The 18,773-nt window shown below is 42.3% G+C and overlaps 1 protein-coding gene across 2 annotated transcripts in view; it reads right to left on the reverse strand.

Annotated features, from left to right (window-relative positions):
* rspo2 (R-spondin 2) overlaps window positions 1-14,944 on the reverse strand; it is a 54,188-nt gene extending 39,244 nt beyond the window's left edge. The window contains exons 1-2 of one of the 2 annotated variants that reach the window (XM_008323766.3): window positions 14,437-14,944; window positions 13,856-14,178 (exon numbers count right to left, since the gene is read on the reverse strand). In XM_008323766.3, the coding sequence (XP_008321988.1) occupies window positions 13,856-13,955 (100 nt within the window). In that variant the 5' untranslated portion in view covers window positions 13,956-14,178; window positions 14,437-14,944. Of the gene's footprint in view, window positions 1-13,855; window positions 14,179-14,436 lie in introns of those variants that run through there. The other variant, NM_001319823.1, reaches the window with a different exon arrangement.
* Between the last annotated feature and the right edge of the window lie 3,829 nt (window positions 14,945-18,773).

Consider the following 18,773-nt stretch of genomic DNA (forward strand, 5'->3'; position numbering starts at 1 on the left):
GTCTTTTATCGTCTCCATGCTGATCCTCACTTTATGCTCTCTGCTTGGTTTGGTCAGTGCAGGTGCAAACAGGACCTATCCTTAATACCCTCGGGAATGAAAGCACCGTGCAGTTGAACAATGACACGTGAGGACGAACTTAATCTCTGTCTAAGCCCAACAGGCAACAGAGGACGAGCATGTGTTCTACAACTCCGCTGCTCTTCACAAATGTCCCACAAGTATCTTTAGCACTGCTCGGGAAGTCATAGTGCTGCTCCACAAAACCAAGACCAATGTGGTGTTGCACATGGATGTTAGCAATTAAAACAGAACTGCAATGTAGTGTTTTTAATTTATGTTAATTATTACAGTGAAGTTATGGCATGTTTAATATTTCTGAAGACCAGACTGGGTGAAATATATGTCTGTCTTTAAACAGTATATTTGGGCCTCAAACAAAACCAAACTAAAGGCTGTTTAGCTGCAAAGGTATGTGGAGCATGGAGTGTAATAAATTATTGTATGGCTCTGGTATGGGAGTCCGGTTATAATGTACAACACTGCATTTGGAAATGATTAGTTCAGAGACCCAAGTGGCCTTTGCAATTTCATATTTTTAGACAAATGACCCAAAATGGTCCAATCTATTATTTAAATATAAAACATGTCATTTAAAAAGAATAAACCATATTTAAGAGCTGTGATTTATTGTTCTGTCTCCTGATTAATATGATTTATTCGTTTTGGGAGGAAATTGTAGAAAAAAAAACATATTTGCCGCACTGACACAAGACCATACATATGACAGGGACATTGCCATGCAGTTGCAAAAGTAAAGTGTTATAATATTAAAAAATATGTTTCAGCTAGCTAAAGGAAGTTTTGAATGAATACAGAAATACCTCAGAAGAATTGCATACGATTGTGGATTATTTACAAAAATTACTTCATGGGTTATTCGGACCTTACATGCAATAAGTTATTTTTTAAAAGCTCACAAGGCACATTTTTATAGACACACATTTCCGTCAGTGTCCTGGAAAAAAGCTATATTTCCTAAGAAATTATCTTCATCTATCACACTGGACAGGACTAGACAGGAGTCTGAGGAACACCGTGCTGATGTTAGATGTTACTTTTAGTCCTATGATAACAAAACACCCAGAGCCAGGGGATGAAGTACAGACAGCCAAAGGTGAAAGTGAGAAAGGAAAAGGCTGATCGTTGTGAATTTTTCCAGTATTTAGACTCCCCTCAAGTCTGTCAGAAAAAAAAATGTCCCCCTTAGAACAAACAGAAGAAGAAGGAAAAGAAAATGAGGTGGGTGGAGGAAAAGGGTGGAGTGGCTCTGATTATCCCACATGTTGGTAATTTATCACACATAAACCTCACACCTAATTTTAACACCTGTTGCTGAATGTGCTGGAAGTCTAGTAATTGAATGATTCACACGTGCGCGCGCGCACACACACACACACACACACACACACACACACACACAGTGAGACCAGCTGCCAACACCTGGACCAGGACACCGATCCACACCGTGTGGATCAGTAACATCAGACAGGCATGCCTGGCATTTTTTATACCCCAAATATGATTGGTGTGTCTCCTCACCCTAACCTGACTTTTCTTCTCCCATTTTTCATCACCTTGACTTAACTCTCCACCACTCACAGCTCACACATCTGAAATCAAAAGAATTTGATCGGAATATATTTTTCATACCTGCCAGGAAGCACAGCCGTACAGTCTTTTGATGCTGTAAAACGTCGCAGCCGCCAAATCATTCCGATAAATACATTTTATAAGAAGCTGGACGAATTTGACAGCGAAAAAGTAATCAGATTCAACCTTGCAAAGGTAAAGGCTATTATCATAACGTCCCTTTGATAGGCTTCCAGTGCTTTCTCAGTAAAAACAAAAAGTTGACCATTGGTTGCTCCTCTAAGACATAGCAGATGATTATGAATTGTTATCAAAACAGTGGTAATAAATAAGTGGTCATTAATAAAACCTTACATAGAGGTATAAGTTTATAAGGGATAGAAGTATTGACCTCTTTTTTGTTAATTAGAGTTTCATGAGGCTCGTTATTCTAATTGGCAAAAATATTGGTAACTTTATTTTATGTGTGTAGCGATTAAAGTGCAGGTTGAGTGTCTCGCTGTTGAACTGGATCAAAAGTAGTACGATGCTGTAAAAATCTGCATTTTTGTTTGCCTGCCACCAATTGATTAAACATTGGTTTAAAGGAAAGAAAAAACAAGACATTTGGCGTCATCAACAGTAGAAGAACTTCTTCCACTGAGGAGTTGGCGTTTGACATGTTCTTGATAAATTGGTGGGACTATCAATCTAAAGGAACATGAACGTCTGCCACAAAGTTTCAAACCATGAAACCCTTGAACAAGAAACAGCATCACACTCTTCCTCGCCCGCAGAGGCCAGCAGGGAGATCTGAGGTGATCGCCCGGGTCAAAAGTGGAGTGCACCACAGGGGACAGTTGGCAAAGACATGGTCTCACTTTCACACATGGTGTCTGCCACAAAAAAAAAAAAAAACACTTCTAAACATCAAAGCTTCACCCCCTCCTCCTCTCCTACTCCCCCATCCTGTTGACTGGATCCAATATCTACATCCACACGTCTTGTATGGGAAAAGGAGACAACTTTGCTTGTTTTCTCACCTAACTGAGGTCTACTGTGTTGGAGACACAGATACAGTCATGGTGAAGTCATTCTACAGGTGGGTGATATGGAGTTTACTCACACTGCTGTTCTGTGTAGTAATGAGAGCAGCCACCTCCAATTAGAGCTGCATCTCTTTCCTAAATCAAACTATCCCTACATCACACACCAGACATTTCTAAAACGTTTGTCTTATACACACAAACTCAAAGCACTCATTTGAAAAGTAGTGACTTTGTCAGTCTTTAAACTGCACTTCCGTCATTCTGTCTACATACGCATTCCATATACATCTGTTTGTAGATACTTTAGTTTTGCATTTGTACAAGTAGAAAACATTCAGATTTGCTTATTAACAGGAATAGAAAAAAAAATTATCCGTCATCCAGTTCATTTTATCCTAGGACGTTTTGAACTAGTCACTGGGCTGAACTCACACCTTTATACTTCTTTAGTTCTAACTGACTAGGAAGCACCTGCTAACAAGGTAGTCACCTCCGCCTCACACCTTGACTCAAGAGAAACAGCATCATGTAAAGAAGTCAAAGTGTGGACACCTGCTTCGTTTATCATGACGACTTTCTGAAAATATCCAAAAACATGAGATTTGAACTGAAGACACCTCTTCAATGAAATGTGAGACATCTTTGCAAACCCTAATCCACTGCAGTTACCTTCTTCCGAACTCTTGATCGGAATGCTGTTCTTAAACTGGCACAGAGTCATTCATCGTCAGCAAACAGTGCTTGCATGCTAACAGCAAAACAATATATTAGTGGCACTTTCCTTTTTACGGAATAGCAAAGGGGGAATTTAGGTCAAGTTGTGTCCATGACGCTCTGCTGGTTGTAATAATAAATACTTCAGACAGCCTGAGATGGGCTTCAATGTTGTTTTAACCCTCAAATTTGAACTTTTAACCTGAAGTTCAGATGAATGTTTAAACTTTGGTGAAATGTGACAGCCTTACCTCCAGCTTTAGCAGGTGTCAGGGACATGTTGGCCCTCAGGCTCTCATACTACCACAAAATTCTACCTGAAGGGTTGGTATGAGCCCCCTAACAGTAACTGGCTTGTGTTGGCTCTGAAAGGCCTCACTCAGCTCTCAAGAGAACCTGTCTCTCTCTACACTGCCCTTTAAAAGACACCTGGAATAAATGTTTTTATTAGCTACAAGAGATGGTTGTACGTGGGCCAGAAAGGAGCCGATGAAGTAAAAATGAACATCCAATAAGCGTGGGGCAAAGTTAATTTCCTTTTCATTCAACTACAACATGACACCCCTGGGTGCTGAAATGCAATCTGTTGCCACAGAGAAATGAACTTTGGTAAAAAAAAGTTGAGCTATGTGATAAAAAATAGGTTTTGGATGAACAAACGGGGACCATCATCCAAAAATTTCTGGGTGGCACAGGGTCGTAAAAAAGTCAGATGCACCGAGTATGTGTACCTGTCTTGTACCTGCATGCCGCAGTGTTTACTGCAGCAAATGAGCAGTAAATTATCACGTCATGTACTGGCTGCTGTTAGCGCAGACTGTGCGGTAACTCAACCACAGGTGTTGTTTTTTTTTTCCTCTGGAAATTTTTAAATAAGACTATTCCCATACATATCATATTTGATACAGAGAATCTGAATGTGGTTTAAATCAAATTCAAAATCCTACTCATCAGCACTGGAGAGCAATTTATGGTGGACACCATATAAGGTCAACTGTTACACTCTTGTGGACCACATTGACTATGTTGTACAGAAATACAAATTCAAACCACCTCTACTACATACAGTACATGTACTGTATATGTGAGTCCACAGTTAAATACCCAGTAATACCCAGCCCTATACTTTCCATTAAACTTGACTACTGTCCATTACAGCACCAAGTACCATCCCTGAAGCCATTAGCTGGTAAACATGTAAACTACAAGTGACCTCTGTCCAACGATACCTATCAGTTATGACTCCTGCTGGTGACAGCTGTTTACACTGCTAAAGCTGCTGCACCTAAGCTCTGGCCTCGGTCCAAATAAAATAATATCCAGTTAAGGAGAAGTCAGCCAAGATGTAATACAAGTGCATAACATGGGGGGAAGAAAGAGTGAAGGAATCTAAGAAATGTTAATGAATGCCTTTTTCTTTCTTTTTTTTACTTTAGAGCTTTATACTTTTCTGTCTTGTGTTTGTCTCTACCACAGCCTTGTTTCATTGTCTGGTTCCTGAAACAAAATTAGTGTGAAAACCCTGATGGGCGAAGAAAAATCAAAAGCAGTTACCACAATTGATGTGCTCCGCTGACAAAGCTCAACATAAAAATGTGCTGCGTTCAAAATCATAACACAGCTTACACATTTGCCACACAAAGAGACTTTCTTTCTCACTCCTTTCCTGGCTCATTTCACTCTTCCGTGTGTGTGTGTCATGATCCACTGTGGCATGTTGCCGGGGCACATCACAAAAAACATACATGAGCTTAAGTCAACACAGACAACAACAAGACAAACATCTACAAAAATAAATAAAATCTAGCCACAAGAACAGGAACAGGGCTGGGTCAGTTCTAGTGGAGGTTGAGCCCTGCAGCAGAGGAACTCCGGGGCCTCGGAGGAGCAAACTGAGTTTTGTGTGCATTTGGCGACAGGTGAAGAGAAGCATGAACTGGACTGATAGGTAGCAGAAAGTCAACCTCTGATCAGGGTGGAGTGAAACTTACCCACTGGGTTTTTATGCTGCATGCCACCTCTGGCACAGCAGTTAAATTGTTTTTGCCACAGAATTTGATGAATATGTTGCCTGTCAATTTCTCTAGATAAATAAATAAATTACTGACAACAAATAAATAACAGTTTTCACAGCACAAAACACAAGCAATGACAGAGACTTTTGAACAAGGAACTGACAAAGACTGGGAGGTATATATACCCTGAGCACCAGGTGACATGAGTGAGACAAACGAACGAAGTAATCACAGGACACAGATGACACTGATGACACTGATCAACACAGGAACCTACATGGTAGAAGGGAGACAGACAGACCTCACAACAGCAGTAAAAACATTAAGTAAAACAAGTGTTAGAACAACGTAGAACAAGGATTCAAAGCAGAGCTGCAGGATACTAGACAAGAGTTCCGTGTGCAGTAAAGGTTGTTGAATTCTCTGACGAAGATTCGATTCGACTTGTGACAAACGAACACAATCTTAAACAAATATTATCTGTTCTGGTTCACTGCTTATTCAGACTCTTGACTCTGAGTCTATCTGATGAAGTTAGGTTAGACGCTCCGCAAATTATTGCTTCTTTTCTCCATTTCAAAATTGCCACCAAAGTGCATGGTGTTAATGTTTTTCCTCTTCTGGGTGATCTGCTGACAGAGACCCAGACACAGAGCAGCCCACGAAGACAGGGGAAGAAAAAGATTTATGAAAATGTTCCAATTGTGTTTCTTGAGTTTTTTTAAAAGCTTTGACGACACCAGCACAAGACTGATGAGAAATAATGTTAAGTCCCATCACTGAGATCCTCTGAACGTCGCCTTTTCCCAGCACGGTCAACCTCTTCTCTCCTTTTCTTCTGTCCACATAAATCTACGGGGGATGACCCTCAGAGACCTCTTTACATCTGAAATGCACTCAACGTCACCCTCCAAACAAACCCCCAGCTCTCACTCCTTGTCTTCCCCCTTCCTTCCACAGTGGGTGTCAGGGAGACAATGAGCTCAGCATCGAGGCTCAATAATGACTCCCAGCCCTCTTCCTGATTAAAAACACACCGGTTGCTTCTGCACTCCGCAGGCAGCCATGAGGCCATACCCTTCATCACATCGCCAGGCCTTAGAGCTCTGAGGAAGAAGAAGAAGCCAGTCTAAACACAGCTCCATGCCCAATACAACAAACCAAATCTCCTGTAAGCCCCAGTTGTTGCAGCAATCCAAGCCCTTACACTAACTAGTCTGAGTCTAATTTCACAGACACGTCTTTATTTAGTCTGAGGATGAACAATTAATAACAGGGACCAAATCCGTAGCTAAATTATTAACAAAAAAAAAACAAAAAACAGACTCCCTGGTGTGAGTAAATCAACTTTAAGACTAATCCAACCTGCCATTTACACAGCTTCCAAATTAAACTGAGTTTGCCCATTTTACAACCTTATAAATAAATTGGCAAACAACAAAGGTGCTCTCTGTTTTATTAAGTGTGCAATTACAGCAAAGTGTACATGCAACAGGTTTTCATTGATCCTGGGTGGACACAGCTCATTGGTAACATCTCTGTGGGCGACTGCGGGGGCTGCAGCACCTTCACCTTTAATTCCCCATGTCCATGCACAGGACGCTAAATTACAGGAGAGCTCCACGGAGGGCTGCTGTAATTGCATCTGACCAGCTTACTTCCGTTCTATACCAAAGACGTTGCATGCTGAGCTTTATTTTGATGTGGTGTGTAAACATAATTAGAGGTCCCATAAAACCAGTGAGGGGAGGGGGTGAAAAAGGGGACTTCTATCCATCTGTCAAGCGTTAAGGGGGTGAGCACGGGGGTAGTGATCTGAGAACTGCCGCTCGCAACTCGTCGTCGGGTGGCAGCCAGTCCGACGGGGTCTGCTGCAGGAAGCATTAAGGCAGGAGTCAGTGTGTGTGTGTGTGTGTGTGTGTTTGTTTCAGCACACGTTGGTGTATTTCTCAGGAGGCCTTCTTAAGTTTCAGATTTCCAGGCCTTGCAGATCGATGCAAAGTAGGTACTGGTCAGCACGCACAGGGACTAACACACTGACAAGTCAAATAAGAGCAAATACACAGTGTTGCCTTTTCTTACACCAGACATTAAAGATTTTTTCAAATGGCTCTTGGGTCAATGAATCCCCTACGTTGAATATCAAGTTTAATATCACGTTACACGCCATGAAATAGTTTGACATTTTGGCGACATTTTATTATTAGTCAGCACAAAATACTGATATATTATTATTAATTACAGAAGAAAACAATAAACGCAGGTGAGTACAGCCAACAGACACTGCACATGTACTATATACAGTATTTTGCAATGGCATAAAGTTGGTTACATTCCTCTCCAGCAGATGGCAGTGATCTATAAGTTCATCATATGTCCAAAACTGTTTAATTTTATATTTTAATTGGCAGAAGCATGGCAGCCAGTCATAGTCATTTGGTCCATCCTGAGCCACACCCAGCTAACCAATGAGCATTGGTCAACTGCTGTATGGCCTGGACTAAAGAAACTTCATTTGTTAACTATTTTTTATAAATTGTGTTTTAACTACAGTTGTTTGAACATTGGTTTTTGACAATGACTTTGCAGAATTCCATCACCACAGTGCTTTAGGGAGTTATCCTTACCTCTTCTGTTTGCAAATCATTAATGTTGTTTGCTATTCACGCAAGCTAAACCTTCAACAGAGCCATATGCACTGTGGTCAAATTGGATTTTGGAGTTCTACAGGACGCTGTAAAAAGGTTCCAATGTTAAAGAGAGATTTTCCACCAAGGTGTTGCTCATCAACTGTTTATGCTAAGCTCATGAGCTACCACTGCTTAGATGTCTGTGCACAAGCAACATGTGATTTAGAGGCACTAAACCATTTAGAGACACCACAACACACCAGAGTGACAAACAGAATAATTACTCTACATGAAACTTCCAGACCAACTTTGTGTGCATTTGGGGGGGAAACCATTGAACATTGGATCAGATTGAACAAAGGCTCAGCCCTGAGGAAATCCTCTTCTGCCTTTCTTGAGTTATTAAATGAACACAGTAAAATGGTATACGCTAAGAAAGTACTGAAGAATCAACACAACACAGTTTGCGTGTTCTAGAAGGTTATGAGTTATTTCTTGGCCTAAGAGCAGTAATTGTGTTGTATGCGCTGCTAGTAGCCCACCAGCATCAGCAAGCCAAGGAGTAATAAAACAATAATGTTTCATGTTTTTGGTTCAGATTACACAAACTCAACAAAATGTATTAATTAGTGAGCTTTACAGGTAGATTTTCTTAATATACGCTTAACTAAGCTGTTTCCAGTCTTCGCGCCAAACTGCACTAACGGCTTCTGGCTGCAGCATCACACAAAAGTGGAAGCAACCTTGTATAACTCCAAACTTCCAAAGCAAATTAAAAAAAGCTGCAGAACAACTGTGCGGTGTTAATTTACTGCTCTGTTTAGGTGAAGTGTGAACAAACGGCTGTTATTTATAAACAACAACAAGGCAAACTGGCCATTTTAACTACCCCATTGACCACCTTTGCTGTGGGGGAAACAATGAAAGCCTATTGTGTCTGTGTCAGTACCTCTGTGGAGTTCTTCAGAGAGGTGTGTATCAGTAATGTGAGAGGTTACTCTGGAAGTGTACTTTAGTGTACGCCTGAGGAGCTCCATGTCCTGCTCTGGGCAGCTCTACTACCTACAAACCCCATGCATGAGTCATTTATTTAAAATGCTCCTTTTGTGTTGTTGTTTTATGTGTGGCACTTGGAAACGATTCCCACATTAGAGTTTTTTTACAGCCCAATAAACTTAAGAGCATCGGACCAAATTGGCCGGTCATATTTATAGCGTTATAAGGAAAGTATTAAGGTATAATTGCTCCAGGGAGTGCGCAACGTAGGTAAGGGTTACAAAACCAGCCTCACGCTCTAGGGGACACTGATGTTTTTGTCCTCCGCCTGGGAGTTTCCTATTACCATGAGGAAATGAGTGGCACTTTATATGATTTTAGAAAATGATTTTGTTTTATTTCACATTTCCGAAAAGGGTGAATTCTTCCGGTGTGGCAGCGTAACATCTGTTTGGAATTATTGCTGATGACAATGACTAAAAACAAAAAAGAACATATGTGTACATATGTTTTAAAGATAAAGCAACTCACTCACTACAGACATTTCTGTTTTTCAAAATGACAAAGAAAAAAAGTCACCCATTTTCACACTTGTCACATACTGTCCATAAGAATCCTATTCCATGTCTTTTCTCCACTTGGAAGTTCATGTAACTTTATGTTTTGTTTTTGTTTTGTTTTGTTTTTTTCTGGTGCTGTGTTTTTGCGGCAGTGTAGCGTGGCATGGACACACTGAGGAGCCTTTCAGCAGCTTCATCTGATACCTCTGTGACTGGAACCAGGAACTGTGTTACTGGCCAGAATCGACATGCATGGGTTAGTAGGTCAAACAAGGAGCTAGTCTTATTCGACTCCATCCCTGGGCTGGGTCAGACTAATGTGATTTATCAATACAGCACACAAGTGAGTCATTGTATGTGATCCCCATGATAATCCACAAGACAGACTGTAGAGTTATTAGTATAAGAAGTGAGGCTGGAGGGAGGGGAGCATGTGGATGTACTGTTTTTTTTAAGATGCTATATGTTGCTTGCACCTGTAGAGGACCTTTACATATCACTGTAATGTTCTTTGATTGCTCCCCCCCCCCCCCCCCCCACACACACACACACACACACAGATTCACGCTAACAGAAGGCTAGCTGATTGGGCCTGGGAGAGAAAAAGACAAAGCTCTGTTCGTTGACGCTGAATCTCAGTCTCAGGTCAAGACTCGGCCGCTGTAATCCCTCTCAGGTGATGCTATTCACATTCGACATTTTCCAACTGATCTGCTTAAATATGCCCCCCGCCCCGCCCCTCTCTCTCCTCACTCCCCCCTGGCCCCACAAACACACACACACACACCAACACCACCACGACCTCTGATAAACTGGCACAACCTCAGTGGGCGAGGAAAGCAGAAGAGACTTCGGCCTTTATAAGGTGATGAATTTGGTGGGATCATATGAGAGACCCTGACGGCAGACGTACCATCTTACCCATCTTAAGAGCCATTTGTTAATTTTTCCAAAGGCACAGCCGCTTTTAAAATAAGCCTCTCAAAGTGCTGCTTCTTTTCCCCCGTCAGCCACTTAATCAACATATTGCATTGCACTGAAGTAGCAGGTTCCAACATTAACACTTGCACCCACAAACCTGGGACTTAGTATAACCTTTCAGCACAAATCACCCTGATTTACAGAGCTGGGGGGAAAAAATGTCACTTTGCTTGAATTGACTTATCTACATCCAAAGATGCAAAGAAGGATTTAAAAACATCGTTTTGTCATATTATCACTAAACCAACGTAATAAATGAACTGACACAGACTGAGTGTTGAACTGACGGTGAAGTACAAGTCAGACACTTCAAACTCACAGTTTTCTACGTACTTAAGCATCAAACGCTGACATCACAAACCCTTGCTGCCCGCTTCTATTAGCAGCAGAAAAAAAAATCATGCATGTCCGACCTAAACGCCACCACCCTGGTAGTATCTAATCACTTTTGTCCTTCAGAAAAGACTAAGGGTGGAGTTAAGTAACAGACAGCAAAGGCTTAACATGATGTGAAGCGTGCTGTGGCCTGCTGGGAATTCAAATTTGCCATCTCAGAACAGATGTAGAAGAGTTAATGGTATCACATAGCACCTTTTCACCAGTCTCAAGTATTATTAGCTATTCATTACCTGTTTAAACATAGCAGCACCTCACTGTGAGTCTCACTTCCCTTCAGGCAGCACTGTTACTCCAGCCTGATTTTATGTAGTCAGCAGGTGGCATCATTAGCCAGAGAATAAAAATGAAATGTAATACCCTTGTGTCTAACTATTGTATCATAGCGGGGCTCATTGGCAACGTTTCCCTGTTTCTAGTGGGCAGGATGGGGGGTAAGGAGGTGTAAATTTAATATGTTTTGTCATCTGTTTTACATGAATTAAATGTGTACGCACAGTCACCACAGCCAAGGGAGGCTGGGCTGTGCCATGCAGTGTGTGAGCAAGTCAAGATCAGCCCTGAAACCACACAAAGATCCCAATCTCCTCTCTGCTGTATATTTCAGCGGGTTCCAGTCATTCGCAATGGCTGTTTTTCTCCTTGACATTCCCTAATTATAATGGCAGCTCCATCCCTTGCACCTCGCTCTGTCGTGCGGCTACGTGCGTACAATATATCAAGAGCAAAACTTTTTTTATGTGCATGTAAAAATGAAAAAGACGTTTCTTAAATTATGCAGGACGTGTTTTGTTAAGCATAAAATAGTTGCGCCTGGGGAGAGGCGCGTGGCCAAATTGAGTTTTCGAACGTGTCTGGGTCTCAACACTCCTGAATGGTTTGGATAGCTCTCTGTGCATTGCCAGACAGCCTGTATATAAAGCTGTCACAAGAACCTTGAGGGCTAGAAAAATATTCAAGCATTTCGGGGCCTATTGGACAGAGATCTCTTACACATGCTTCTTTCAATATAACCGTGATAAATAAAGGAAGGAAGCAAATACCAAATCCCTGGCTGGTGGCCACTGCCTTACTAGAATGGTACTTTTGGCCCAAAGTACTGTTACCCCCTCCACCCCCCAAACACAGACAAACACAAAAACACTCACACACACACACACTTTACTTACTCTTCCAGAACAACAATAAAACCTAAAGCTAAAACCTGTACACATTTGCATGGGATTAGTTTGACAAGTGTTACATCCGCTCAAAGAGCTGGTGGTGACTGTGTGTACTTTATAGTACTTGGCCTAAAGCTGTTCTTGAGGTCAAATGTGTAAGTTAACCTCTTGATCTGGCTGGTTCCCGTCCACCACCACCATGACCACTCTCCCTCTCTTTCTCTCTTTCCCCCTCCCCCCTCTCTCACACAAACCTCCACATTTGTAGATAAACAGACCCCTGAGGACAAATGAAAAGGCTGTGATTTGCTGCCCGGCCATCCAAAATACCCTCCGCCGTTTCAATAAAGCATTGGTCATGCCAAGAAAACCGCATTCCATCTCCTGCACACTATCTAAGATCACACAGTACAAGAGGAGAGAAGCACGCCGAGGAGCAGAAAAACGTGTGTGCGCCAGTGCCCCGCAGTGATTGCCTGATTATTTGCAGATGGGCAGTGGAGAGTTTGCAGAGTGTGGAGGTTCACCCTTGGCACGCAGCGCATATGATTAAATCTGTGATTGCCTTTAAAATTTACAAGACCCCATCTCTCTGTTCCTAAGTTGTTGATTTTTTTATTTATTTTTTTCCTTTCTGAAACGCCTTTCCATACTGTGCGTCACGGAGTTAGCCGTTTTACTCCCTCCTCACCGCTGGTGCTGGTCACTCTTCTACGGTCACTCTGTGGTTTTTGGCAGTGTGTTGTGTCACAGGTCTGAGGAGGAGTCGGCGGGGGCTGCTGTCCTAATCCCTCTGTCTCCTCATTCATTCACAGGAGTAGTAGTATTGACAAAGAGGCTGATCCCCCTCCTCAGCTCCTGCGCCTCCGCTGAGCGATTGTTATGCGGGCTTCCTACCAACTGTTCAAAGTGGTTATGAGATCAATTAAAACCAGCTTAAAGGGGCCGGGCTGGAAATGTGCAATTCACAAGACAGGGGAATGGGGTTCCGTATCTGTTTATTAAATCACTCCTACAACACGACCACCGTCTCCTCTCCTCCCTCCTTCTGTATAACCCTCTCCTGTCCTCTCCTCTCCTCTTCTCTCCCCTTGTGTATAACCCTCTCCTCTCCATAAACAGAACCGCAGCGGCAGTCTTTTCAAAACTAGTTTCACATGTAAATAATATTGTTGGGGCCACAGCGACGGGAAGTGGCGCTAAAGGAGTTTAAAGATGATAAGCCAATCCACTGACGCAACATGTTTTAATATTAATTTTGGTCAGCCACGCGCGCTTGGCCAATTTTGCGCACATTTTACGCATCGGCTACCGGCTGCTTGTCGTGACATAATGTGGAAAATGTTCTTTCATGAAGTTAATAAGTCGCACCAGATGTTGAAAGATTGAATTGTGGCTTGGATTGAAAATGTCTTTCGGCGCAGAGTTCTACTTATTACAGTGTGGACAGGTCTCACCTGTTTGATTTCACTGTCAAACTGGAGTGGCTTATAAATACTTGGACGTGGTTTTACTTTGACTTTTCCACGCCCGCTGTGCGCCCTCTACGTGTGTATGAACGCATGTGTAAATGTGCGTGTGTAAACTTCAAAATACATGCACAGGGGAGAAGTGTGAGAAACAGAGCTTAGGTCTGTGCCTTTGCCTCCCGTGACCCACACAAACTCCCTGTAAGCATCTGTGAAAGTTCCCACTCCACGGATGCTGCGGCTGCGTTACCTCTTTTATTTCTCCTCCAGCGGTGCGACGGCGCCTGACAGTTGCTGTACTCCATACAGTTCAATACGATCAGGGCAAATGAGAAGAGTCGAAACTGCATCTGGACGGTGATCTGTTGTCCGGACTCCAGCAAAAAAAAAGGTGCCAACGGGGCTTGGATTCAACTCTCCGAGTTTGTAAATGTCCTCCCCCAGTTTCCTTTGTCGCTGCTCAAATGTGTCAAACATCAGACGAGATGCGACATGGTATCACGTCGCCCATTGGGATCATTTTACGGGACGCGCTGATCCTTTCACTCAGTCAAAAGTGTCTGTTTGGGTGCGCTGCGGGGAGAATGACAAAGGAGATTACTGTGATAACATTATAACGAAATCAACACCTTTCTAAAGTGTGATGCCTAGAGGTGGTAGAAGGCGGATTAGAAGAACAAAAAGGAAAAAGTCCTCTGTGTGTTAATGTGTTGGAACAATCGCAATAGTAGCAAAGGCAAAAGCGTGCCGCACAAACGCCCCCTTTAGAAAAAAGAGCGCAGCCGTGCGTAAAAGTGGAGAAAAAAGCTCCGTGAGATAACGTCTCAGTACCTTGCCTCAGATGAAGTGTGAGCCAACTCCGCTCTGGTCCACCTTAGGTTCTCTCTGAGTGCAAGTGTGGCTCTGGAACACGCAGCATCCCTTTTTGTGTGAGAAACTTGTGTCCCCCACAAGCGCGCAAAGGTCGAGGTGGCAGCAGTGGAGGGGGATTTCCTTTCCTCCTCTCTGCAAACACTTAAATTCCTTTTACCTGCGTTTCCTCATTCGGTCTGGTCCCATTGGAGAAGCAGAACTCACATTTGTTGCTTTTTAAGCAGAAAGGAAAGACCGGCGACTGAGAGAGGGGGAGAGAAGGAGGGAGGGAGAGCGAGAGAGAGACGGAGTTGGTTTTGCGCGCTGCTGCTGAGGTTGCGCGGAGACCGACTCCACACTGGTCCTGATGCTTGCTGCTTTTTCCCTCATATAGCACCGTGCTGCCGTCACGTGTGGACATTTCCACTTTTGTGTTTTCCTCTTATTTAGGATGATGAAGATGACATTTTGTGTACCCCCACCCCTCCACTTTACCCACCCCACCTCCGTGAGCAATCATCCCAGAGTCTGCCTCTGGGTCCTAGCGAGCAGGAAACCCTGTAAATATCCTTCGAAATTTAAACAATTATGAAGACTTTATATTTAGTATCATATCCAAACTATTTAGTGTGACATGTTTTCTGCCCCCTATGGGTTATGGTAATTAATATAATTCTGCGGGCGATCTGGATGACTTGAGGATTTCATTAGAAAACAGGAGTGACGTAAAATGATCTAGTAACTCTCTGGGTTTTATTTTAAAATTCCACTGACGATATTAAATAATTAAAGGCCTCTCAAAAAAAAAAAGATCTGCATAATTTGCTTAATGAGGTGGGCTCACAAGTCAACCGTCCTGTCACTTTGACTCCCCCTTCCCCTTAGAAATAAATCAATGGTAATCGGCACAGAGACTGTAATTGTGGAACACGAATAAATTATTCAGTTATTACAGGATAACTGTTTCTTCTTTGCTAAGCCCTTTTACACTGACACACGCCACCGCATGAGTGGAGTTAGTGTGAGGTGGTCAGAAGGAGCAGGAGTTTCTCCATGGGTCACAAACAAGTGATTCTCCATTGACATTTGCTGCTGACCACGTCCACAGTAGAGAATGACCGTTTCCAGAAATTCTAACCACCGAAAAGTCAGATTGAATGAGACCTTTAGAAATATCTTCCAAAAACACGTTAACTTTATTTTTATACAGGTAAGTCAACAATACTGTAATGTTTTTTCCAGGGAGGATTCCAGCCTGCTATCAGTCAGTCAGGTCACTGCGCCACATCCAATGACTGTTCAAGCCTAACTTCTGAATGCTTTACCCCCTTCAGCCACTAGGTGTGGCACTTAATCTTTTATTTATTTCTGGAAATTACAAATGAGAGCTGTTCTGTTCATGTCACTCGTGAGGCAGAAACAGAAATACATTAACAACAAGGGATTTCATAGTCATTCAGATTGAATAACACAACAGTATTTCTACCTTCAGTCTGGTTGACCTCACATCACACACACACCTCCCATTTTCCCGTGGCAAAAGTTCACTTAGCTGCTGTTTGTACACTTTAAATACCAAGGAGAGAAATGAAAAAGAAAAGATCTCCGACCTCAAGTCAGTAAAACGCACGCGAGTCGAGTTTCCATTTCATCACCGAAACCCGAGTCAAATTTATATTTTTACTGTATATGTTTCGAGAGAGAAGGTTAAAAGGCAAACACAAAGGGAATTGTAGATGTTCCCTCTGTGACCTTTGTCCTGACGTTGTTTATTTATTTGTCCAGAGAGTAGTGACAGTGATTGTGGTCAGGAGGACTGTTAGCCACAGGCAGTGCTGCTGGTTTGGATTTGTCTCTAAAACAACATCTGAAAGTGCACGGTTAAGGTGAATGTGATAATTTAGGCCTCAGGCACTTTTATGTTCATGATGTGTCATGGAGACGGAGGCCGCTAAACCAATCACTTTATTCTTTCCCCCTCTCCTTCTTTTGCTCATTGCAGTGCACAGAAGTGGTGGTGGAGGGGTCGGAGGTGACGTCAGCATTTGGATGGGCTGGCTCCGAGCCCTTAATGCCATAACAGCAATGAGGGGAGCTGCTCTACACCCTGTTCATCAGAGTTCCAGACAGGATGGTCTGGAGCGTGGGCTGCTGTCACAGTTTACTATAAAGAAGAGTTAGAGAGAGAGAAAAAAGACAGAGTGGTCATTTAAAAGTCAGAATCTCCAAAATGCCAGGGGCAGAATGAGTGAAGCAAACTGAGAAAGTTCAGGTTATACTTAGCAACATTCCATGTTTGTGGCTCCAAATGGAAAGAGGAGAGACTTCAGTGTCCGGAGTCAATCGAACCTGACATTCACAAACAAAGCAGAAATGTTATTGGCCACGTGTACAAACACATAAGCAGAGTCGCCCTGAGTCAAGCTGACAAAACCAATCTCAGGGAGCATACTGCTCTTCTGGAGAATGAATTGCAAAGAAAATTGCATTAAAAAAAATTATGCCTATGCAATTTTTTTAAGACCTTGTTGCTCTGCTTCTGGTATAAACTGCATCTTGTTTTTACGCATTATGTTCATTGCACCTAATCAAACTGAAAGCTGGACGTGGAGGTTTTTCTAAAAACTAAGGTTGCAGGACAAGATGATGATGATGCCCCAGAAAACAAAGTGTTTTGCTGCCTTCAGACGTTACCGCCTCAATCACCATTTCAGGTCTTCTTCAAGAGAACCTAATCACAACTTTGTTAATTATAATCCTATTTAGAGGAAAATAGAGAAGAAACTATAACATCTATTTACTCCTTGGTATCAGGAGACAAGATTGACAGTAAAGTACTAATCTCGTATATATTTGTTCAGATCATGCTATGTCATCTTAAGCTTATGAGCTTTACTCCAAACAAATAAACCAGTGAGGTGAGGTCAATGTCTGTTAATGAAGACTGGAGTAAAAGTTGATCCTCTACTGATAACTACTGCACTCAAGTCTTCAAAAGCAAGTTGAAGAGTTTGTTTACACAAAACCCAGGCTGAGGTCAAGGTTGGATGCCAGGGTTTCAAAAGTGGGAAAAAACATGTCAGAACATTCATAAAACCAAGTATAACTTATGACACTCAGAGATGGGAGATGGTGAGATTTGAAAAGTCCAGTATTTGCTTCTTTACAGGCTCTGAGAACACATTTTTTCAAAACCAGCCTCTTAAATAAATCACAGGGTCATGGGGTGAACGCTAACTTGACTGCCAAAGCCAACAGTCTTGAGTCTTTTTTTTTTTTGGTCATTGCTTTATGGTGACACGGCTCAGTTGAACGAGATGTAACAGTGCTAGGACTACACCTTCACTTTTTACATATATTTGACCTTGACTCCTGTTTGTGTAGGAGCTTGCGTGGATGCAATTCTGCTTAAAATGCTGCTCAACTTCAATATATATATATATATATATATATATATATATATATATATATATATATGGAATAGTATAACTGGTGACTTTGGACAATATTCACATCCTGAGTCCCTCAGCCATTACCTTAGACCAAGCATCGCTATAGAGTTGACACTCTGATATGAATCCAGTCATGTGATGAACATTTCTGGGTGTTTCTGTGGACTGACCAGTTAGTCAAGTGTTTGTCTTGATGAAGTATTCTATGAACACTCTTTGGTTTCAAAGATAAAACGTGTGAGATTTAGCAACAGGCAGTAGTAAGATTATATGTTGTGGTTGAACAATCCCACTTTCTCAATTGTTTTTATCCTGGGCTAAAGGTACTGTGGCTACAACACCAGAAAAATGGACATGATTTGAGAAATATATCTCTGCACATCCGTTCTGACTTTTTGTTATTCTCTTCATCCTTGTAGCTTTAAAAGTCAATACAATTACGAGCCATGATGTTGAAAACAATCATACGTTTGCAGCTGATCAGTGTGAATTACAAAACAATGACTATGGTGAACAAATTGTTTTTCAGGGATTTTCCCTCTTTCTTGACATGCTACATAGGTTTTTGGTTAAAGTGAAAGGTCTGGAGTACCAGAGGCCGAAGTTTTCCCCTCCCACAGAAAAGCATCCACCACGAGCCCTAAACGCCTCGCTTGCATTCCTGGCTTGTTTTCTGTAGTGTCAATCTCTGACCAGTCATGAAACCCGACTTGGACCAGCTCCCCAATCAGAGCAGACTTGGCTTTCCGGATCTCGTCCAGGAGCTAAAGTGGAGCGTATCAGGCAGACGGCGAGAATGCGTAATTTAAAACGTAGACACACAAATTAAAATTATAAACCTTAAAATGGCCAAAACTTTCAGGA

This window comes from Cynoglossus semilaevis, chromosome 13, assembly GCF_000523025.1.
Source record: "Cynoglossus semilaevis isolate Cse_v1.0 chromosome 13, Cse_v1.0, whole genome shotgun sequence".
Taxonomy (NCBI): Eukaryota; Metazoa; Chordata; class Actinopteri; order Pleuronectiformes; family Cynoglossidae; genus Cynoglossus; species Cynoglossus semilaevis.